Source organism: Dreissena polymorpha, chromosome 11 (assembly GCF_020536995.1).
Source record: "Dreissena polymorpha isolate Duluth1 chromosome 11, UMN_Dpol_1.0, whole genome shotgun sequence".
Classification (NCBI taxonomy): Eukaryota; Metazoa; Mollusca; class Bivalvia; order Myida; family Dreissenidae; genus Dreissena; species Dreissena polymorpha.
The window spans coordinates 34,734,523-34,758,578 of NC_068365.1; the positions used below are offsets into that span (position 1 = coordinate 34,734,523).

Consider the following 24,056-nt stretch of genomic DNA (forward strand, 5'->3'; position numbering starts at 1 on the left):
TTGGTCAGAAGTTGTAACTAGATGATGTGTAGGTCAAGTTCGAACATGGGCCATGCTGGGTCAAAAACTAGGTCACGGGGTCATTATCCCCACGCTTTTTAAAAAAAAGGTGGGGATATTGTGGTTATCTCCGCCGTCCGTCAGTCCGTCCGTCCGTCCGTCCGTCTGTCTGTCTGTCTGTCTGTCTGTCTGTCCGTCCGTCCTGGCCACTATCTCCTTCTACACTAAAAGCACTAGAACCTTGAAACTTACACACATGGTAGCTATGAGCATATGTGCGACCCTGCACTATTATGAATTTTGATCTGACCCCTGGGTCAAAAGTTATTGCGGTTGGGGTGGGGCCGCGTCAGAAATTATCACTCATTTTTTTAGGTTATTTTACATTTACTTCTTCATTTCTACACCGATTCACTTCAAATTGATACTGGACCTCTCTTATGACAATACGGTCAATCTCAACCATGCATGGCCCCATTCCCAACCCTGGGGCGCCCCGCCCACATAGGCCACACCCACCAAAAATTTCCATTTACTATAATTTTTTCATTTCTACACGGATTCACTTCAAATTGATACTGAACTTTTGTTATGACATTAGGGTCAATCTCAACTATGCATGGCCCCAATCCCAACCCTGGGGCGCCCGCCCACATAGGCCACACCCACCAAAAAATTCCATTTACTATAATTTTTTCATTTCTACACCGATTCACTTCAAATTGATACTGAACTTCTCTTATGACATTAGGGTCAATCTCAACTATGCATGGCCCCATAACCAACCCTGGGGCCCCGCCCACATAGACCACACCCACCCAAAATTGCCTTTACTATAATTTCTTCATTTCTACACCGATTCACTTCAAATTGATATTGAACTTCTCTTATGACAATACAGTCAATCTCAACTATGCATGGCCCCATTACAAACCCTGGGGCGCCCCGCCCACATAGACCACACCCACCCAAAATTGCCTTTTACTATAATTTCTTCATTTCTACACCGATTCACTTCAAATTGATACTGAACCTCTCTTATGACAATACGGTCAATCTCAACTATGCATGGCCCCATTACCAACCCTGGGGCCCCGCCCACATAGACCACACCCACCCAAAATTGCCTTTTACTATAATTTCTTTTTTTCTACACCGATTCACTTCAAATTGATACTGAACTTCTCTTATGACAATATGGTCAATCTCAGCTATGCATGGCCCCATTACCAACCCTGGGGCACACCTAGGTCAAACATTCGGCGTGGGGATACGCGTCGGCCTCTGCCGCGCCATTTCTAGTTTAGTGTGTTTTTAACCTCACCATTTTGTATGCTCTCTAATTCAAGTAGTTTTTATTCAATCTTCACCAAAATTGGTCAGAAGTTGTATATTGATAATGTCTAGGGAAAGTTTGAATATGGGTCATGCCGGGTCAAATACAAGGTCACAGAGTCACTAAGTGCGTTTTAAAAATCACAATGTTGTCCGCTCTCTAATTCAAGTAGTTTTCATCCAATCTTCACCAAACTTGGTCAGAAGTTGTATCTAGATGATGTCTAGGTCAAGTTTGAATATGGGTCACGTCGGGTCAAAAACTAGGTCAGGTGGTATCTTAGTGCGTTTTAAACCTCACCATGTTGTCCACTCTATAATTCAAGTAGTTTTCATCCAATCCTCACCAAACTTGGTCACAAGTTTTATCTAAATGATCTCTAAGACAAGTTTGAACATGGGCCATTACTGGCCTAAAACTAGGTCACGGGGTCACTTAGTACGTTTTTTAACATTCAGCATGGTGTCCGCTCTCTAATTCAAGTAGTTTACATCTGATCTTCACCAAACTTGGTCAGAGTTTTTATGGAGATGATCTTAAGGCCAAGTTAGAACATGGGCCTTTCTGGATCAAAAACTAGGTCAAGGGGTAACTTAGTGCGTTTTAAAAATTGAGCATGGGGTCCGCTGTTTTTTGTGAAGACAACATGCAAAATATTATGTGCCAATGCGGCATGTGGGGGTATTCGTCACGTCTGTGACAAAGCTCTAGTTAAAGTTGTTTTCATCCGATCTTCACCAAACTTGGTCAGATGTTGTATCTAGATGATGTCTACGTGTAGGTCAAGTTCAAATATTGGTGATGCCGTTCAGAAACTAGGTCACGTGGTCACTTAGTGCATTTAAACATTAAGCATGGTGTCCGCTCTCTAATTCAAGTAGTTTTCATCCGAGCTTCACCAAACTTGGTCAGAAGTTGTATCTAGAAGATGTCTAGGCCAAGTTCGAACACGGGCCATGGCGGGTAAAAAACTAGGTCACAGGGTCACTTAGTGCATTTTAAACATTGAGCATGGTGTCTGCTGTTTTTTGTGAAGACAACATGCAAAATATTCTGTGTCAATGAGGCATGTGGGGGTATTTGTCACCTCTGTGACTAAGCTCTAGTTGTTAACTGTTTTTGAAGTGATTAATATGCATGAATGATTTGACATTGAGGACTAATACGATTTTCTGGTAAAATAATATAACAAAAATATAAATAATATGGTTATTTCATGTTGTAGTCATGACTTTGTTTAATTTTTAAGGCAGTCATTTATAATGATCCACAAATGTTAAAGAGGGTATAGTGCAATCACAATATTCAACAGTTGGTCAGCCCGCATAAAATGGTATATTGTGCTGGGTGACCAACTTCCACATTTCTAAAGTGATTAAAATAAAACTTCAAACATGATATCACCATGAAGTGTTCATGTACATGACACTGTTACCTTGCCCAAAGATTCTTACATTCCTGTGTTATGTGCCCTTAAACATATCTAACAAAGCCATGTACGGGCGGGGGGGGGGGGAGGGGGGCTGTATTATTCATGTTTGTGACACAGGTATAGGGCGTGTGGCCAAGTCACTTAAACACTATCAGTTTGTCATAAAGCAACATTTTTTATCATATTGAAAAAAAAAATTCTGATTTTTTTTTGTGTCAATATGATAAAAATGTGATTTTATGACAAATTGATAGTGTTAAAGTGACTTGGCCACGCACCCAACACCTGTGGTTTGTGACAAAGCTCTAGTTGATGTTTCTCACTTTGTTTACAGAAAAAGAGACTGCCCATCGTGAATACAAGAAGGCAATCAGTGAAGGACATGGGGCCTACTTGATGGACCAGGATGAAGAAACACCGGTTGGTTGATTATTACTTACTAACCTTACTGTTTAACCATGTCCCATCCAAGTTGGCATGGCATATTTTATGTCCCCCAGTCTTTACTGGGGGACATATTGTTTTTGCCCTGTCTGTTTGTTGGTTTCTTTGTTGGTTTGCGTCAAACTTAAGCATTTGCCATAACTTTTGCAATATTGCTGCACATTTGAGTGGTGGAAGGTCAAGGTCAAGATCATCCTTCAAGGTCAAAGGTCAAATATATGGGTCAAAATCTCTCATTTGATATTCACTATATAACTTGCAATATTGAAGATAGCAACTTGATATTTAGCATGCATGTATATCTCATTGAGCTGCACATTTTGAGAGGTGAAAGGTCAAGGTCATTGTTCAAGGTCAAAGGTAAAATATATTGGGGAGACATAGTGTTTCACAAACACATCTTGTTCTGATGATGTTTGTTGGTTGTTTGTAAGTCCATTTTTGATTGTGTAAAGGTTTTTGTTTTACTTTGTGAGCATCATTTTCTCAAAAATCACTCCAGGAACTCATGGTTAGTTGTGGCTTGTAAAACTTTGGCCAAGGGCTGAGGGAAAACCTGTATTATGAAAAGCTCTTTTTTTCTCGTTTGCAATGTGTAGTCTCAAATGGTATATAAAATATTTGATTTTCAATCTTTCAGGATGATACAAATATTAACAACTTGAAATCAATTAGGATTTAATGGCTATTTTAATACATTTTGCCTTTCCCATTCCATATCAATTTAATGGTTTATAAACTCTTAACATGCATAAATCTCCCTCTTTGCTGTAAAAGCAACATAATAGAACAACAAACATACAAAAATACTTGAAAGCTCAAATTCTCACTCTGTCTAGTTTTCACTCATTACTTGAAACCTCATTTTGGAGCTAATCATGAAAGGACACTTATAATTAGAACAAAACTTCATTGGACTAAGTGTCCGCTGGGTTTAATGCATGTGTGTAAACTGTTGTCTCTTTCCACTCTTTCCACATTTATGATATTTTCCGTTAAGAGCAAGTCCCATCTTAGCCAAAATCTTGTTAATGTGTAAAGTGTAGTCCATGGCTGTGTAGACTGCACAGGCTAATCTGGTAGGACACTTAATGCTCATTTTCTCTCCCATACAGGATGTGTTTACTGTAAGTGTTGGTAACCTGCCCCCTGGCGCCACTGTCCTTATCAAGATCACGTACGTGTCGGAGCTGCAGGTTGAGGGAGAGCTGATAAGCTTCCGGCTTCCAGGCAGTGTGGCTCCATGGAAGAAGGAGTCACTGAAGGAAGTCACTCAGGTAATAAGCCAAATAGTCCAAGGTTCTGTGGTGTTACTGCCCTTGATTTATTAATCTAGTACATGAATTTGACGTCTGTTTGTTAGATCTAGTCTGATCTAGTATTTGACGTCTGATTGGTTGATCTAATATTTGACGTCTTATTGCTTGATCTTAAATTTTGCGTCTGATCAGTTGATATTGTATTTGATGTCTGATTGATTATCCCCTGCCATCGGCGGAGGGATATTGTTTTGGCGTTGTCCGTCCATCTTTCCATCAGTCTTTCGGTCCGTCTTTCTGTTCGTCCGGAGCCATATCTTAGAAGTGCTTTGACAGATTTCATTGAAACTTTATATGAGTATATAATATGGATACTAGGATGATGCACGGCAAATGGCATTGTACACCATCTGTTAATAACATTGTTATGTTTTTTTGTATATTGAAAAATTCTTTTTTGAGTGTCAAATATAACACTTTTGTGTCCAGAAGCATATTGGCGGGGGATATCAATTCAACGAATTCGCTTTTTAATCTTGTATTTGACATTTGATTTATTGATCTAGTTTTGAGGTCTGATTGATTGACCTTGTATTTGAGGTCTGATTATTTGATCTTTTATATGAGGTCTTATTGATTGACCTTGTATTTGAGGTCTGATTGATTGATCTTGTATATGAGGTCTGATTGGTTGATCTTGTATTTGATGGCTGACTTTTGTTATTTTCAGCACGAGACAGACACTGTAGAGGTACAACAAGGAGAGACCAGTGTGCAAGTATCGGTAGAGATGCCCTTTGACATTCGCTCCATAGAGTGCCCCACACAGAAAGTGAAAATAAAGGTAAGAAGACTAAGGTTGAGCAATGTTTAATATAGAAACAAACCCTATCATCTACTTTGTCGTTGCTGCTTTGTTGTAATTATTATTGTTGTTATATTGTTATTTGATTTTTAATTGAAATTTATCTTTATTTCTTTAAAATTCAGATAAAAATCATCATAATCATGGTAAAAGCAAAGGCGGAAAATTTATAATAGATACAAAAAAAACTTAAAACCTATGAGATCCTCTATAAGTTAGTTATTTTCTCATTATTAACTATAATAATACTAAAGTGAACCCAAAGTACAAGTAAATGTTTACTAATTATACCCAAAATATCCGATTTTGCAGGACATTTCCAAGAAATTATCAACTTTTTATAACCTCTGTGATTGGGGAAAGAATTTCCTCCCATAAAATCACACCTCGCAAATAAAAATATGTTCATACTAAAGAAGTTAAACCATTTGATTTCAAATTACCAGAGTTTCTGTTTGAAACAACACCTCACAAAAAGAATAATCTTTCAATACCAAGCAAACTATTCTATTTTCTGAGAATCAAACCTTTAAAAAATAATTTCATACAAAGCGGATTGTTTTTATGCCCCCGGGTCGATAGATCGAGGGTATATTGTTTTTGGCCTGTCTGTCTGTCTGTCTTTCTTTCATTCTGTCCCAAAACTTTAACCTTACAGTAAAGTTTTGCAATAACTTTTGAAATATTGAATATAGCAACTTCATATTTGGCATGCGTGTTTATCTCATGGAGCTGCACATTTTGAGTGGTGAAAGGTCAAGATCAAGGTCATCCTTCAAGGTCAAAGGTCAAAAATTTAAATATTTAATATAGTAAAGTTTTGTAATAACTTTTGATATATTGAACATAGCAACTTGATATTTGGCATGCATGTGTATCTCATGGAGCTGCACATTTTGAGTGGTGGAAGGTCAAGGTCAAGGGCATTCTTCAAGGTCAAAGGTAAAAAAAAGCGGTGCATTATGGGGCATTGTGTTTCTGACAAACACATCTCTTGTTCCAAAATTGCTTTTGAGATCATATCATAACACATGTATCATATCTCTTACATTGACCCATACTATGCCATTTGAAGCAACCAGTCCGTTGCTTTTTCAGAGGACTCTGACCAAGGCCACAGTGGAAATGTTGAGCAACCAGTCCATATCAGATGGTTTCCAGCTTCTGATAGGTCTGGCTGAGATCCATGTGCCCAGAATGTGGGTGGAGAGGAAACCAGGCAACCATGACCATCAGGTGAGATCCTGTTTAGTTTAAACCATTTAATTTTATCGCCACTGCATCAAGACTCTAATGTTTATTGAGACCATCTAGTCTGGAACATTGAGAGGGCATTGAACCTTGGACATCCATGGCTAGACGGACACCATAACCATTATATCATCATTATGCTATGCAACCACTACATTCTGTTTCTTTTGTAATTTCTCTTGCATGATTTGACATTACTTCAGTTGTATTAAGACAGTCACTTAACCTTATCACATATTTTTTAGTATGCCAATCAAATAATGGTTGACCAGCACATACCGTACTTACGCCAGATAGTCTAGAATAACATGTAGGGGAAGAATGGATAGTCTTGAATGACATGTAGAGCAAGAATGGCCAAGAAATGTTGCATGACCAACTGTGAATAAGAGGTAGGGAAAGAATCGTAATAGAAATGTTGCAAGACCAATAATGAATAGAGGTAGGGGAAGAATGGTAATAGAAATGTTGCAAGACCAATCATGAATAGAGGTAGGGGAAGAATGGTAATAGAAATGTTGCAAGACCAATCATGAATAGAGGTAGGGAAAGAATGGTAATAGAAAATATTGCAAGACCAATCGTGAATAGAGGTAAGGGAAGAATGGTCAAAGAAATATTGCATGACTAACTGTGAATACAGGTAGGGGATAATTGTCAAATAAATATTACATGACCAACTGTGAATAGAGGTAGGGGATAATGGTAAGAACAATTATTGCATGACCAACTGTGAATAGAGGTAGGGGATAATGGTAAGAACAATTATTGCATGACCAACTGTGAATAGAGATGGAGGAAGAATGTTCAAAGAAATATTGCATGACCTATCATGAATAGAGGTAGGGATTAAATTTGTAATAGAAATTATTGCATGACCAATCGTGAATTAGAATAGGAGGTAAGGAAGAACTGACCAGAAATTATTGCATGACCAGTCCTCACTTCACTGTTTGATTGGGTTAGGAAGTCAACTCATAAATGACAATGGACTGTCCTGAGCTCCTTTTAACTGAGCTAGCTTGCCCTTCAAAGTGAGATTCCTTACATAAAATGCATCCGCTGTCTTTATAAGCATTACCTTTGATTGAATTGAAATTGTTTTGTTCTTTTCAGGCTTGTATGCTGACGTTCTACCCACAATTCGAGGCCTGTGAATCGGAGACTGTCAGTGTTACGTTCCTTCTGGACCTCTCAAATTCCATGAAGGGAGACAACCTGACAAATGCAAAGAAGGTCATGTTACTGATGTTGCAGCATCTGCCTTCCTCGTGGAATTTCAACATTGTTGTGTTTGGAACTGGTAAGATAGATAATATTTCTTTGTATAAAAACATGTCACTGTAACATTTAAAACTATAAGACTATACAACTTCACGGAGAAGGTAATATGGGGTCACTTAGTGGAGCAGTCAGTGTGTGGGTAGGTTGTTTCATGTGTAGAAAATGTAAAATGTTTGTTGATTTTTTTTTCCCACATTTCACAAGCAATTAAATTGAAACCTTCACCCCTTCAATAGTTATGTCATCATCTTGAAGTATAGATATACATGTATTTTTTCCTCAGAGTTATTTGCCCTTTAAATAAGATGGTAAGCAGCAGAGCAGTGTAGGGAAATGATTTGCATTTGTGATAAAACTTAAGTTTTGTTTACATTGCTTCCAAGCATCAAAGCAAAATTGTTAAAGTGTTTATGCACAGGAGGGCTTTGATTTACCATAGCAACATAAAATGTGCTGAGTTGTTGCTTTGTCAAAAATTGTGTTTTTATAGCTGTATTGCAAGTTAAAAGAACTATTGTTTCTGAAATTTTCATCAAAATCTATACAGAAATATATACAATACTTTAAAAGCCTGGTTAAATATGGATTACCACATGAAAATTAATAAATAGCATATTTCTATGATAGCTATTGTATGCAATGTTAGTTGTATTATAATAATTATTGTAAACTTTTGAAATGAAAAACAAACAAACTAAATATGTATGTTTTATAGCATATGCTATATAAAGGCCAAATGTGTATGCAATTTTGTGTTTTTTTTTTCAGCCTTTAAGGAACTGTTTCCTACATGTGTACCCAAGAATGCAGCTAATGCTAAACTTGCCCAGGAATTTGTGATGGTATTTATGTTTACCTTTTACAAATGTGTTATTAATTTTGTTCTAATTATCATATATAAAGGCATGCTGCACATTTAAGTGAAAATGTTGTGGACATATTTATATAAAAGCGATTTGTTTTAAAAGATAATTCTTTAGCTGTTAAAAAAACTTATCCATGCCTTATCCATAGGCACACAATATTCATATTTATTCAGACTACGATGAAAGTTAGAAAACGCAAGCAATAAATAATAAATTTTAAAAGTCTATGCAAGCATCTTTTCAAACATTAAAGATCTGAAATGTTTTGTTGAAATTAACAAGGTTATTGCTATTGACCACTGGATATCTGCTGTTTAAGATGTGTTGACCAATTACTGGTTAATATTTCAGTAGCAAAATAAAGCACACTACTGCATGTGCAGTTTTAATATCCTCAAATAATTGTATAAATATTGGTGAACCAACAACATATTGTAGCAATGTATGATTTACATTGCGTAACAAATTAATCACCTAACGGCTATTCAAATCACACAGGGTTTATCAGCTTCCCTGGGCAATACCGAAGTAGTTCGACCAATGCACACATTCTACCTTCTAAGACCGGAGAGCTCTATTCAGAACGTGTTCCTGATATCGGATGGTCACGTGAACAACTCTGATGTCCTGCTTGAGAAGGCCAGGCTCAATTGTCAGCATACCAGGATCTTTACTATGGGTGTCAGGTGAGAGGAAGGATGAGATTAGCCTGTGCAGTCTGCGCAGGCTAATCAGTGACGACACTTTCTGCCTAAATTGGATTTTTGCTAAGAGGAGACTTCATTTAAACGAAAAATGTCATAAAAGCCGAAAGTTATGTCCCTGGTTAGCCTGTACAGACAGCACAGGCTAATCTGGGACGACACTTTACGCACATGCATTATGCCCAGTTTTCTCAGAACGGCACTCAATTCATTGGAGCCTTGCTCTTGGAAAACAAGGCTTAATACGTGACATGTACATGTGCGTAATACATCTACCCAGATAAGCCTGTGCAGTCTGCACATACTAATCAGGGACACTACTTTGGTCATGGACTGGAGTTTTGCTATGAAGATACTTCCTTTAAACAAAAATTGCAGTTAAAGCAGCAAGCGGAAAGTGTCATCTCTCATTAGCCTGTGTGGATCTCACTCCTTATCTGGGATAACACTTGCACATTAGCCTGTGTGGATCTCACTCCTTATCTGGGATAACACTTACACATTCAATAGGCTGAGTTTTCCCAGAACACGACTCAATTCATGGATTAATGTCTTATCCTCTATTGTCACTTTTAGACGCATGTTAACTTAAATCGTATCCATGAGACCTTAATTAGACTCGGACTGGTGTTAAATAAACTATAATTAAGTTCAAATTTCAGATACAATTTTTTTTTATGTGAGAAGTTCATTTTTTCTTCTTTCAGTTGATCTTTATTTTTAGTAATATTTACTTGTATACATTTTATGTAAAAAAGACAAAGCAAAATAAGGTTGGCGCACAGAGGAATTGTATTTAATTATATAAATAAACCCTATACCACTTAGATAAGTATTTTTACGCATTTTTAGTTCCTTAGAAAGTTAAATTCAATTAAAGACCTTTCTTACTAGATTCTAGTTTAAAAGGCTTCAATTCCAACCCTTAGATATTGATGAGCAGCAAACAGCATACAACCTGAATAGATTGTGAATTACTTGCAGGCTGTTCTGGTTTAATGCTGTTTGCACATGGCCATTTTTACTTTGGTTCTGAGTGGGAACAGGTTTCATAAGTTTCATAAGAGCGACTGTGAAATTGAATAAGGCTTACATGGCCAATCTTTAATGGTTTTTTTGTGGTTTGTAAGGAAATATTAATGATTCCAAAACAATATTTCACTGCTGCAAAGATTAAAAAATTAAAGTAAATATTGTTGATGTTTTTCAATGTTTTATTGTAAAATGGTATTGTTCATGAGGTTGTTATTATAAAGAAATTCATCTGCCTTAACGCGTTACAATTTAAATACATGTATACATGTACTGTGGAAAAAGCATGAGATAAGCATTAAACAAAAAGAAAAATTGTAGGTCTTAATGAGATAATAGATTTTGATTCACTCCTTATTGCACGTGAATTTCCCTTTCCCACTCAGGAGCAAAGTAAAAATGGCCCTGTGCAAACAGCATAAAACCAGAACAGCCTGCAAGTAATTCTCAGTCTGGTCAGGTTTTATGCTGTTTGCTGCTCAACAGTATCAAAGGTTTGGAAATGAAGCCTTTAAAAGTTGAATCTTGTAAGAAAGGTCTTTAATAAAATGTAACTTTCTAATTGACTACAAATGCGTGAAAATACAAAGTGGTAAAGGGTGAAACTGGATAATCTACTGAAACCACCAAATATCCTCTATATCTCATACACTGGGCATACCAGTTTGTTTATAAGAAATCATTGGTTGAAATCAATCAACAGTTAAGAAAGTAAGCTATTTTAACTAGACATGTTAGTAAGAAACGCTGCCAGACAAGTTTTTAAACCGAGAATCTGGATAAACATTTTTGTCTGGTTCTGGAAATACTGGTGAAATGCAGGTGCATAAAGAATACTGGTGAAATGCAGGTGCATAAAGAACACTGGTGAAATGCAGGTGAAATACTGGTGAAATGCAGGTGAAATACTGGTGAAATGCAGGTGAAATACTGGTGAAATGCAGGTGAAATACTGGTGAAATGCAGGTGAAAGTTTCGGCCAAGATAAGCCTGTGCTGACCTTTGGGGTACTTGCCTCTTTTAAGGTAATTTTTATTTAAAAGTAGTCTTTTGTTAGCAAAAATCAAGGTAAAGTATCTGCACAGGCTTATCAGGGATGGCACTTTATGCACATGCATTAAACACAATTTTCCCAAAACAAGGGTCATTGAAAAAATTATTTGTAATTTATTTCTTCAGCTCTACAGCTGACCGACATTTGTTGAGGGCCTTAGCAAGAGTGGGAGCTGGAGCTTTCGAGTTCTTTGATCCAAAAGTAAAGTCTAAATGGGAAAGAAAGGTATAGTATAGACATTTTATATACATGTAAACCACAAGATGTAAAAGTAAAAGTTAAGATAAGTTGAAAAAAAGGTATGATGCAACAGCAAATCTTATATTACTTTTAAAGTTATAAGTTGAAAAATGAATGATACTTATTCATGATTTTTTTAATTGCATGACACTTTGTAATTCTCTTTTTAATTGCGGCTTTATTTTTGCATTAATTTATTCCTATAGCGGGCAATAAAAAACGTGTTAAGCTTCTATCTTATTATTTAGCTCCACTATTTACCAAATAGTCCTAGCTAAACTACTCACCTAAATGCCACTGTCATTGGGTTGTCCAGTTGTGCCACTGTCATTGGGTTGTCCAGTTGTGCCACTGTCATTGGGTTGTCCAGTTGTGCCACTGTCATTGGGTTGTCCAGTTGTGCCACTGTCATTGGGTTGTCCAGTTGTGCCACTGTCATTGGGTTGTCCAGTTGTGCCACTGTCATTGGGTTGTCCAGTTGTGCCACTGTCATTGGGTTGTCCAGTTGTGCCACTGTCATTGGGTTGTCCAGTTGTGCCACTGTCATTGGGTTGTCCAGTTGGGCCACTGTCATTGGGTTGTCCAGTTGTGCCACTGTCATTGGGTTGTCCAGTTGTGCCACTGTCATTGGGTTGTCCAGTTGTGCCAATGTCTTTGGGTTGTCCAGTTGTGCCACTGTCATTGGGTTGTCCAGTTGCTTTGCTGGAGATTTTTTTTATAACTTTGTGGAGCGAATTAAATACATCCACATTACATTTTCCCAAACAGTCAATATGAAAAAAATTCATGCACTGATGAAATTTAGAAAAGTGCTATTCAATTCTAAAATAAACTTCATACCAAGCCCTCTGTCAACAACAGGTACATACATAATATTATGCAAGTCAATTGTTCCAAGGGTTTGTATCAGTCGAGTGGCTTGTGTGATGACATATCACACGAGGGGCGGAGCCTCGAGTGTAATGCGAAAAAGAACAAGCCACACTCCTGATACAAACTCAAGGAACAATCGACTATGGTAATATTCCTTTTATTATATACAACAACTTACGAAAATAGGTAACAATTGTATTTTTTGCTTTAACAAAACTGACATAACAATGACTAAAACGCTAAGCCATAGTTTCATGCGAAAGAATTCAAGAGTTCAAAGGTTGAAATGGCCATAAATGATAATGGCATTATAATTCTTAAAAATTGCCATAAATTGATTCTCTTGTTTTGTGAGGACAGCATGCAAAATAGTCTATGTCAATGCGGCAGTGGGGGTATACGTCACGTCTGTGACAAAGCTCTAGTTTACTGGTAAAAAACACCACGTCTGACATGTCCTTAAATTTCAGAGAGTTTAAATAAAACTATTGTGTTTTGTCACAGAAATGACGTCAAACGATGTATTACGTAATATATTTCATTATAAAAAAAAGGGGTTTCCTTTTTTTGGTGCGTGTAATGTGACGTCATTAAATGGGTCGAAGAAAGTAGTCCGGCTAGTATGGTAATATGGAATTGGAAAACAGTGAATAGCATAACACAGGATTTATTTAAACGATTGATACAACCTGTATTTTGTTAAAAGCATTAAACAGGTATATAATAAAGGGCCATATCTGCAAGCTAGGCTTCTCAAAGCTCCTTCAGCATTTCCATCTTCCTCTAATCGGTGGCCTTCTATATTATGAAAATACTTCATATGCCATGAAGATAAGCCATGCTCTTGGAAAATGGGGTTTAATGTATGTATGAGTAAAGTGTCATCCCAGATTGGCCTGTGTAGTTCCCCCAGGCTTATCAGTGGATTTTTGCTAACAATAGCCTTCCTTTAACAGAAAAATACAATTAAAGCAGAAAGTGTTACTGACGTACCTGAGGCTGTCCGAACAGTACAACCTATTCTGGGACATATTAACCCTTTGAGCGCTGGAACCAGATTTTGAAGGCCTTTGCAAACAGTTTGGATCCAGATGAGACGCCACAGAACGTGGCGTCTCATCAGGATCCAAACTGTTTGCTATTCTGATAGTATTCTTTGAAAAAAATCAAAGAAAATGCTGTTTTTAGAAATTTAGCAGACAGCATTTTAGCAGACGACAAATTTCCCAGCATGCAAAGGGTTAACGCTTTTATGGCAAAAATAGGAAAAGGAAGTCTCTTCCCATCAAAAACTCAATTAAAAAATGGCTATTCCATACTAAAACAAAATACCTACCAAGCCCTGTTTCAACACCAGGTACAGAGCCACATCAACAAGGCTGCTCAGCCTGGCCTTACGTCTGTTCAAGTGGACTGGGAGCAACATGGTGCCAATGTGGAACTGCCTGTTCAGGCGCCCAGACAGATCACGGCCGTGTTCAGTGGGTCAAGGCAGGTCATCTACGGCTTTGTACCCAACTGCACCATGGTAGGCTTTCATAGATTGTGTTGTAGAAGTGGTATGGGTCGAAGTGGGGTATGCAAGTGTGAACACATTATTAGCTCGGCTGTTTTCGGAGAAAACCAGAGATATTGTCATAGCCAGCTTTTCCGCCGTCTGTGTCATGCTAAAACCTTAACATTGGCTCTAAAATCAAAGTGCTTCCACCTACAATTTTGAAACTTCATATGTAGCTGCACCTTGATTAGTTTTACATGCCACACCCATTTTTGGGTCACTAGGTCAAAGGTCTAGGTCACTGCGACCTCTAATATAAAAAAATTCTTATGACAAGCTTTCAAGCTGCACTGCTGCCGAGCATTTGGCACCCGCTATGCGGTGCTCTTGTTTATTGTCCCCTACCGGTTTCACCAGAGGGGACTTATGGTTTGCGCTCCGTCTGTCAGTCCATCCGTCAGTCCGTCCGTCCGTCCGTCACACTTTTCTGGATCCTGCGATAACTTTAAAAGTTCTTAATATTTTTTCATGAAACTTGGAACATGGATAGATGGCAATATGGACATTATTCACGTCATTTCATTTTGTTCCTTTGTCAAAGATTCTGGTTGCTATGGCAACAAATAGACTAGAAATACTGCTGAAAATAGTGGTTTTCTGGATCCAGCGATAACTTTAAAAGTTCTTAATATTTTTTCATGAAACTTGACACATGGATAGATGGCAATATGGACATTATGCACGTCATTTCATTTTGTTCCTACGTCAAAAATTGTGGTTGTTGTGGCAACCAAAAAACAAAAAAACAAAATCTGAAAATGGTGGAATTTCTGACAATGGTGGAGCCGGTAGGGGACCATATTGCTTGACAATAGCCTTGTTTTTTAATATAAAATCATCATTTGATGTTATGATTTTCATGAATTTATTTGTATTATTCACTTTAGCCAGTTGAGTTTTGGAAGTGAGATTGGATAATTTGTTGTATGTAAATATGAATTTTATTGTGAAATACAATTAATTTGTTCATGTTGATAAAATAATATTTTATAACCCATATTGCATTAATTCGTTTATATTTGCTTTCAGCAAATGCACTGAAACTAAGTATTTTGCATCAAGCTATTCTTTCTCTCTGAAACGCAGGTTTGGTTTTGTAGTAGATTCTGTGGAGTAATGCAAAAAAGGAAATTACAATATATTAGCCTTGTTTTCAGAAAATAGGGCTTAATGCATGTGCGTAAAGTGTAGTCCCACATTAGCCTCAGCTGCAGTCTGCACAGGATAATCCGGGAAAACACTCCACTTAAACTCGATTGTCGTTTAGAGTAGATCTCTTTAAACGAAAAATTCCATAGAAGCGGAAAGGGTTTTCCCATATTAGCCTTTGCGGACTGCACTAATTAATCTGGGATTACACTTTACCAACATGCATTTAGTTCAGACCAATGCTCATATTTTTCAGTAAAATACATGCTTAAAACTGTTCAACAAGCAGCTTCATGTTATATCTTCACAGGCGACTCTGAAAGCAGAAGTAGCTGGCTATGAAGTATCAACCATGGTGTCTACATCAGATCTTAGTATTACAGAGGGCAATGTAAGAATCATGTCATGTTCATTGTGTTTAAAACAATAGTCATGCACAAAATTTGGATAAGTGAAATCTTTTTATTTGTAAAAATTAAAAAGTAAACTGTATTTACATACACAGTTTTTACAAAAGCTACAAGTGCATAATTTTGGACCCAATAACATTGGAAAATTATGTCCAGACCGCAGACTGCGTAGTCTAATCATTGACAAAACATTAACGCTATTTTGTTATTTTTCGTTTATATAAGGACTTATTTAAAAAATCCAGTTTCGGAAGAAAGTGTCGTCCCTGATAAATCTGTGCGAACTGCACAGGCTAATCAAGGACAACACTTTATAAAAATGCATTAAGCCCCGTTTTTCCACAGCAAAGCTTTTTAATATAATGTACAGATTCTGCACCGCCTTACTGCAAGGGCAATCATCAGTGACTGGGAGGATGGAGTGCTGTCGCCTGACAAGACAGACCATGAGGTACACGTTGAGTTTTTTTTGCCAAGAACATTTTATAAAGTTGAAATTAAACATCATCAACAAGTATATGATTCATCTCATTTTATTTAGCTGTTTATTTTGCGCATCAAAGTTACTGTCATATGAATGATGCAAGTAAAATTTTCAAGGCCAAATATATAAGGTTTAAATTGCTTTGTGTGTGTTTGTTTGCATTGCAATAGAAGCATGCAGCATCATTTCAATACTTTGAATCCCTACTACATCCATGTACATTGGGTGAAACATTGTATACGGTAAGAAAGTTTGTCAAGCTTTATGAAATTTGGTCTGAATGTTTATCTCTGCAATACTGTATCTAAGCAAAGTTTTAATTTGAGTCAGTAGCATTCAAAAACCAGGTTGCTATGTCAATTAAAAATAACCACATTAATACCACTTTGGAGATCACTTGCATATTTTTCAATTATGAATTTAACAGTAATAGCACACCAAAGCTCACTGTACAAGAATAGTTCATTATGTTTACAGAGAAACAATAAAATGGCACTCTTGTATTTTGACCCAGTTTAGGAACGATCTGTATTTAGCATTTCTTATTTTGTTTATGACATTAAATATGGTTGAAATTGATGACATTTGATTTAATATGATTACAAATAACACAACCTTTTTTGTAAGGAAACTGTATATATACCAGTAATTTATAAAATTCCTTTTTGGAAAAGCAACACTACCTGTAATTGGTGTCCAACTCTAAATGTAAGATTTCTGCAGACAAATTTCAAGTGTCCCATCTTTACCCGAATAAATTGTGACATGTGTTATTTAAAATATCTAAATGTTCACTTATAGATTGTGAAGATGAACACGAAAAACTACATCATAGAGCTGAGCAAGGAATACTCCATAGTGACTCAGTTTACCAGCTTTGTTGCCATAGAAAAGAGAGATAAGGTTTGATATCATGAGATGTTACATTTTGTTTGAATATGCCAAAGACCTATAATACACCTATATATAGGTCTTTGAATATGCTTATCAACACCCATAGGCTCTGTTATAAAAGCCACTTATGCATTTCTTCGACTTATGTACACGTAATTAATTAATTGTAGGTTTTTCACTTGATTCAAATCTGTTTAAAACCAATTCAGTATCTTTAAATGCAATGAACATAAAATATATTAAGACATGAATTTTATTTAATTATTGATGGTATGATTTGAAAATGTTTGTTTAAGCTTAAGAATTGTGTAAGTTGCTTTGAACCCAACAAGGCTTCATGTTTACTAAATATTCAAACCATTGATTGGTTTTCTGGTTATTACCAGTTCTTTTTTAATTTTTTTAAATATCATGTAATTAACTGGAAGTATAAGGTATAAACTACATGCTTTAACTTCATATTAATAACATTTTAAGTTATTTTTGTTGTTTGCTACACAAATCCTACGACTTTTAATGAAATACAGAATCTCATATGTGTATACATTGTGTATCAAGTGATGTGATTTTTATGCTCCCCAAAGGGAGCATATAGTCGCCGCTTCGTCCGTCCATCCGTCTGTCCGTCCATGCACAATTTTTGTCCGGTCTATTTCTCAGCAACTAATGACTGGAATTCAATGAAATTTTTTGGGAAGCTTCTTTACCAAGAGGAGATGTGCATATTATCAGCGGTTTCTGGTCGGATGATTTTTTTTACAGAGTTATGGCCCTTTGAAATTTTCTATTAACTGTACATATAGTGCAATCCTTGTCCAGGCTATTTCTCAGCAACTAATGACCGGAATTCAATGAAAATTTATGGGAAACTTCACTATCAAGAGGAGATGTGCATACTACCAGCGGGTTCTAGTCAGATGATTTTTCACAGAGTTTTGGCCCTTTGAAATTTGCTATAAAAAATTATTGTCCCCCCCCCCAACTACTGTGCCCTCAAGACGTTTCCTTTTATCTGAATATATAGTGCAATATTGTGACAAAAAAACCTTTGGGGAGCATCACCCGTCTCCGACAGTTTCTTGTTTTATGAATGGTTTTGAAAGTTGTTATATGCATGTGTATTTTATGCTTATAAATTGGCCTACATTTTAGGATGATGAAAAGAGTGTCCTGGATTCAGCCCCTTCAATGGCAGAACTTATTGACAATGAAAATGTGGATCAGCTCAAATACATGGGATTTGAGGAGGTAGAGTACATTCATCTTTGCCTTACCTAGGCCTATATTTACCAACCATGCACGCGACTGAAGAATACAAAACAGACATTGACAGAAGAGAAACATGTAGATGTGAATTTGTTTACTTTTGTTGTTCTTGTAAATGTCAACATGTATCGTTCACATTTAAAAATTTATCAATATCTTAGCTCTAGTATTGTCTGGATTCAATTCCAAATAAAGCAAATAAATCAAGGCTAAGTTTTATGATATTCTGGATTTAATTTGGTTAACATGATCATCAATTTATTCCAGTGCTTTCCTGGCAGATATCATATTGTTATGCTTCACTGTAACTGAGCATATTCAATGTTAACGCTTTGCATGCTGGGAAATTTGTCGTCTGCTAAAATGTCGTCTGCTGAATTTGTAAAATAAGCATTTTCTTCATTTTTTTTCAAAAAATACTATCAGAATAGCAAACAGTTTGGATCCAGATGAGACGCCACGTTCTGTGGCGTCTCATCTGGATCCAAACTGTTTGCAAAGGCCTTTAAAATTCGGTTCCCGCACTGAAAGGGTTAAACAAGTATTTTACCATGAATGAAACAATATTTTGAAGAGAATTTATCTTATTCTATATGGGTAAGTAGCTTTTTGGTTGGTGAGTGCTGTCAATTGTTTGTTATAAGGCGACAATTTTTCTAGGGCAAATTGAGGTTTCTTTTCTTCATTTTCATGTATATTTACTTTTTAAAAAGATCTAACTTGTGATTGCATTTGTAGTTGATGGGGTCTATGTCACTGTACTTCAAATGTAAAAAACAGATTTTGCTGAAAACCCAAATGAACTACAATAGCTATTATTTTCTAATAACATTAGTGCAAATTGAGAAAATGTTTTACTGAAACTTAAAGTTGACAGAAACTGTATATCATGACTCCAATAAGAGATTGCATATGCTGTTGGTGAGGTCAAAGTCACTGTTATTGAATATTAAGTAAATGACTTTAACTGAAGAACACAGTACACTTTTGTAATAATATATACACAAAATAAATTAATGAAAACAATAAAATTTGGTGGCCTTTCTGCCTTTCTTGTTTTGCCTTTTAATGCCTATCTTTATGATCTTTAGAAATGATAAGAAAGGCAAATAGTTAAAAAAGATTGATGTATAAAATGTACAAGTTTTCAGACAGGCGCAAAATGGGTTAGCATAAATCCCAACCATTATTCCTTAAATCAACATGTGTGTTTGTGTTCTATGCAGCTGCAGCCAGATGTTGACATTGAGAAGGCGTTAGAGGAGGTGCTGACCAATGTGAGGTTACACTATGATAACAAGGTGCGACAGATGGGGTTTGTCAAAGACGGCTTCAAACTGCTTGTTACAGAGGATGCCGACACTGATGATGAGGAATGGAAAGAGAAAGTGGAGAAGGTATAAGTATGGTTTAATTATATAAAGATTGGTGTCTTTGCTGTGATAAAAAAATCAGGGCATTAAGTCGTAGGTATTGAGCTAATGGTGTACCTTACGGTCAATTTACCACGCTAAGTTGAAGTTTCACCTTAAACAGTTGTCTGACATTACCTCATGCTGTATATATCTTTTAGTGTACACTTCACACAAATATTGGTCAGTGTATGAATGTTAAGAATTGCATATTATATTTCTTAACAAATTGCTCCTAAGCCCGGTATTATACACTACCCGATCATTAGACGTATGTAGGGTTACCCATTTTGACAAGTTATAGTTCCTTTAAATTACATATGGTAGCACAAGCACACCCAAATGCAGTTAGACCAGTCAGGCATTTATTAAATACAATAAATATTAGTTGTCTTCTTTTTTGTCTGACAGCTGGAAGAGACCTTTGACAGATGGGGTCTTTATGAAGATTATGACTTTGAGACAGAATTTGGGCGAAAGCGTATAGGTAAGAATGACCCGAGTGTATTAAATTATTAATTTAAGGAGGGCATATAGTTATTGCACTGTCCGTCCGTCTGTCTGTCTGTCTGTCACACTTTGCGTTTAGGTTTCGAAAAATGCTCATGACTTCAATATCGCTTCAGATGTAACATTCATATTTGGTATGCATGTGTATTTGGACAAGGCCTTTCCATACGCACACAAATTTTGACCCCTTTGGCCTTGAACTAAGGGTCTGCATTTAGGTTTTGAAAAATGTATTTAGGTTTCGAAAAAAGTCAACAATTAGGTCACTGGGTCATTTAGTGCGTTTTAAACATTGAGCATGGTGTCCAAAAAGTCAACAATTAGGTCACTGGGTCATTTAGTGCGTTTTAAACATTGCTCATGGTGTCCGCTCTCTAGTTCAAGTACTTTTCATCCGAGCTTCACCAAACTTGGTCAGAAGTTGTATCTAGTTGATGCCTAGGCCAAGTTTGAATATGGGTCATGCCGGGTCAAAAACTAGGTCACGGGGTCACTTAGTGCGTTTTAAACATTGAGCATGTTGTCCGCTGCTTTTTGAAAAGACAACATGCAAAATATTCTGTGTCAATGCGGCATGTTGGGGTATTCGTCACGTCTGTGACAAAGCTCTAGTTTACATTATTTTTGTCAGATAATATATTTGCTTCAATTAGTCATAATCAGTTTTATGTTGTTATATTACATGTATATTATAAACACTATGCTACATGATTGTTCATTGTAAAATAACACAGTTTTGAGACTGTCTGTTTCATAGATATTAACTTGAAAAGATCTATGAATGTGAACATTTTGTGGTTACCTTCCTTCTTTATATGATGATGACTTGAAGAGTAGCAATATGGAAATAATGTAGGCATTCAACATAATGTTGTTTCAATATTTCTAATGAAGGAAAAAGAAAAGAATTCAAAAAGAACAAAGAATATAAAATAGCCCTTGATAGACAGCCACTGATGCAATAATGCTTTGTGCATGTACAAACTGTTAAGACAATAAAACGTACTAAGTGGCCGAATGAAGTTTGGACAACATAAAAAAATGACCCCTGTCTGATAGCATGAGTGTCCTAAAATTCATAATCAGTCCCTGTGGCTCATCTGAAGCAATGTTGAATAGATTCATAACATGGAGATAGTTTCAATAAGCCCTCATGAGTTATGACTAGCAATCCAGTTGCTTTTTTTGAAAAGTATCTTTTTTTTATTCTTTTTTTTTAAATGCAGCTGGTTTATGAATTGTTACTAACTCACACAGATTTATAAACATGTTCTGCTGATTTCTGGAATCGTTTTTACATATAAACAATTAATTATTAATATTCATATTGCAGGGAAATCGCAACATAAAAAGGTGCAGATTTTTGTAAGGCAACTCACTGGGAAAATTCTAGAAGTGGATATAAGACTGGATCAGACTGTTAGCCAACTAAAGGTTTGCTCAATATTATTTCTTTGTTTATTATCATTTTATGTCCATTTATTGATAGTGTAGATAAAGTAAACCTCGTTCTGGGAATATAGGGCTTATTGCTGTATCTGTCATCTCAGATCAGCCTGTACAGTCCGCAAAGGCTAATCAGGGATGACATTTACCGCCTACACTGAATTTTCATTTCCAAAAACGCAGAGTGTTGTCCCTGATTTTCCTCTGAAGACTGCACAGGCTGAACTGTGATGGCATTTTACATGCATGTGTTATACCCATTTTCCCAAAATGAGGCTAAATTGATCAGTAAAACTTGTAAGTCTTTTGCGTGGGTAATTTTAAGCTCACCAAATTAAGAAGTGCCCATGGTGAAGAAAACTGGTCTTGTCTATGTTCAGCGTCTGTAGTGCGTGGTCTGTTGTTTGTTATCAACTCTAAGCTTGTTGCCACTGTTAATGCTCCATGTTATCTTGACAATATATAGGCTGAGTTTTAATCTGGGTCATATTTGTTAACAAACTAGTCTAGATTTGGGTCACATGTGTTCCTCAATTATATTACTGTCACATTGTAGAAAAAATCTTATAATCACTCTAGAGGACACCCTTGTTGATGAAATTTGTTTAAATTGATGTAAAGTGACAAAAACTGGATCACTGTGTCAAGTCTCAACAATTGTTATACTGTAAACTTAGTTAAGCTATCAATGGGCATCTAACCCTTTTGTTATATTTCTTTCCTTTTTTGTTGGAACAGCCATCCTCAAATGAAGCTTGTTTATTTTCTGTGCATAATACTCAATAATTAAAATCTTTAATTGACCAAAATAAACATTGATCTTCTTTAAATTATTTGCTAACTCAATCATTTCATATACATTTCTTAAAATTCAAGCAATTGGTGGAAGACTCAACTGGTGTACCAATAGACCAGCAGCGAATGATTTTTGCTGGCCGTGAGTTAGAGGAAGACAGATTTCTTTACGAGTTTGATATTGAAGATAAGGCTACATTGCATCTTGTTTTACGCCTTCGAGGAGGTTTGTACAAATATTTAATAAGAATCTAAGTACTTTTGAGAATATGAAAATAAAATATGTCATGCTCACAATCCCGATAACAGCACACTACTAGCAACCTGCTTTTATTTACCAATTTGGGAAGTACTGACTGTATCAATGCTATCATGCTATGGTGTTTTAATTACCCCAGCTGCTAATTGCAATCTATTGATGGAATGTACATTTTTTATGAGGTTTTTGAACAAGCTGTCTTGCCAAAGTGAAATTATTAAATTTTAGCATTTCACTTAAGCTAGATTATCATTCTTACAGTAATAAAACATGACAATAGTTTAATCACACTAAACACAACCTTTTTTCTTAATATTGTAAGTTTTTGAATTTTGTTTATTAATATAAGTTTTCTGTCTGAAAGCATGCCATGATGATAAATTACAAAAATATCTTCCTCCTTTTCTCATGCAGGACACACCATGGTACAAGAAACAGATCTATTAAATATGAGGATGAAAAGTTTTGGTAAGTAAAAAATATAAATTAGCATACATCAAGGTCCTTTGTATTTTAGTTTTAACCTAGTTCTTTCATCTTGAAGCAGAATGCATCAAAAGCCTTTGGCTTATCCAGCCTCTCAACATGGTGAAGAGTTTTTATAAGTCTGTTTTCTGGGTAGAACCAGTACTTGGTTCCCTAGTGGTGACGTAACCTTCTGAATGCTCCCATTGATATGATTGAACCTGCCCTGATTCTTGGGATTCTTGATTCTGTGCGAACTGCACAGGCTAATCTGGGACAACACTTTAGGCACATGCATTAAGCCCAGTTTTCTCAGAACGCGGCTCATATATTCTGCCATGTCAACATGTTTATTCTGAAAAACTTAAAAAAAAAATGGATTGTCTTACTAGCATAAAAGTACCTCTTTGAAGTTGGATGATATTTCTCTGTACCTTACTGTTTGTTTGTTGTCAGACGATCTGTCAGTAAGTATGCCTAAAGACCATTTCATTTTATCTCTATGTAAAGAGATATCTTCGAAAGATTACAATGATAGTTGATATAATTGTTATTTGCTTTTTGTTGTTTAATTGGATTTTTATGCCATTTTAAACAATATTTCACTCCTTTATTCTGGGTAAAGATAATAATGTTAGAGACTATTTCAAGCAAATTGTTATTTAGATACCTATTCTTTGGTTGTTTGAAAAATCCTGTTTCCAAGATTTTTGGCTTGACTATTATATATGAAATATATATATAGTGGAGCTATCCTAATCACCCCGG

The 24,056-nt window shown here is 36.1% G+C and overlaps 1 protein-coding gene across 3 annotated transcripts in view; it reads left to right on the forward strand.

The window, feature by feature from the left end:
• The window catches only part of LOC127851394 (uncharacterized), a 108,128-nt gene that overhangs the window by 25,973 nt on the left and 58,099 nt on the right, over nt 1-24,056 (forward strand). For all 3 annotated transcript variants that reach the window (XM_052385150.1, XM_052385151.1, XM_052385152.1), the window contains 18 exons: nt 3,103-3,188; nt 4,328-4,489; nt 5,202-5,315; nt 6,435-6,572; nt 7,704-7,890; nt 8,640-8,713; nt 9,236-9,423; nt 11,653-11,752; nt 13,998-14,168; nt 15,658-15,738; nt 16,128-16,208; nt 17,043-17,144; nt 18,288-18,383; nt 19,628-19,798; nt 20,225-20,300; nt 21,657-21,757; nt 22,646-22,790; nt 23,238-23,291. In XM_052385150.1, coding sequence (XP_052241110.1) covers nt 3,103-3,188; nt 4,328-4,489; nt 5,202-5,315; nt 6,435-6,572; nt 7,704-7,890; nt 8,640-8,713; nt 9,236-9,423; nt 11,653-11,752; nt 13,998-14,168; nt 15,658-15,738; nt 16,128-16,208; nt 17,043-17,144; nt 18,288-18,383; nt 19,628-19,798; nt 20,225-20,300; nt 21,657-21,757; nt 22,646-22,790; nt 23,238-23,291 — 2,127 coding nt within the window. The remainder of the gene's footprint in view (nt 1-3,102; nt 3,189-4,327; nt 4,490-5,201; nt 5,316-6,434; nt 6,573-7,703; nt 7,891-8,639; nt 8,714-9,235; nt 9,424-11,652; nt 11,753-13,997; nt 14,169-15,657; nt 15,739-16,127; nt 16,209-17,042; nt 17,145-18,287; nt 18,384-19,627; nt 19,799-20,224; nt 20,301-21,656; nt 21,758-22,645; nt 22,791-23,237; nt 23,292-24,056) is intronic.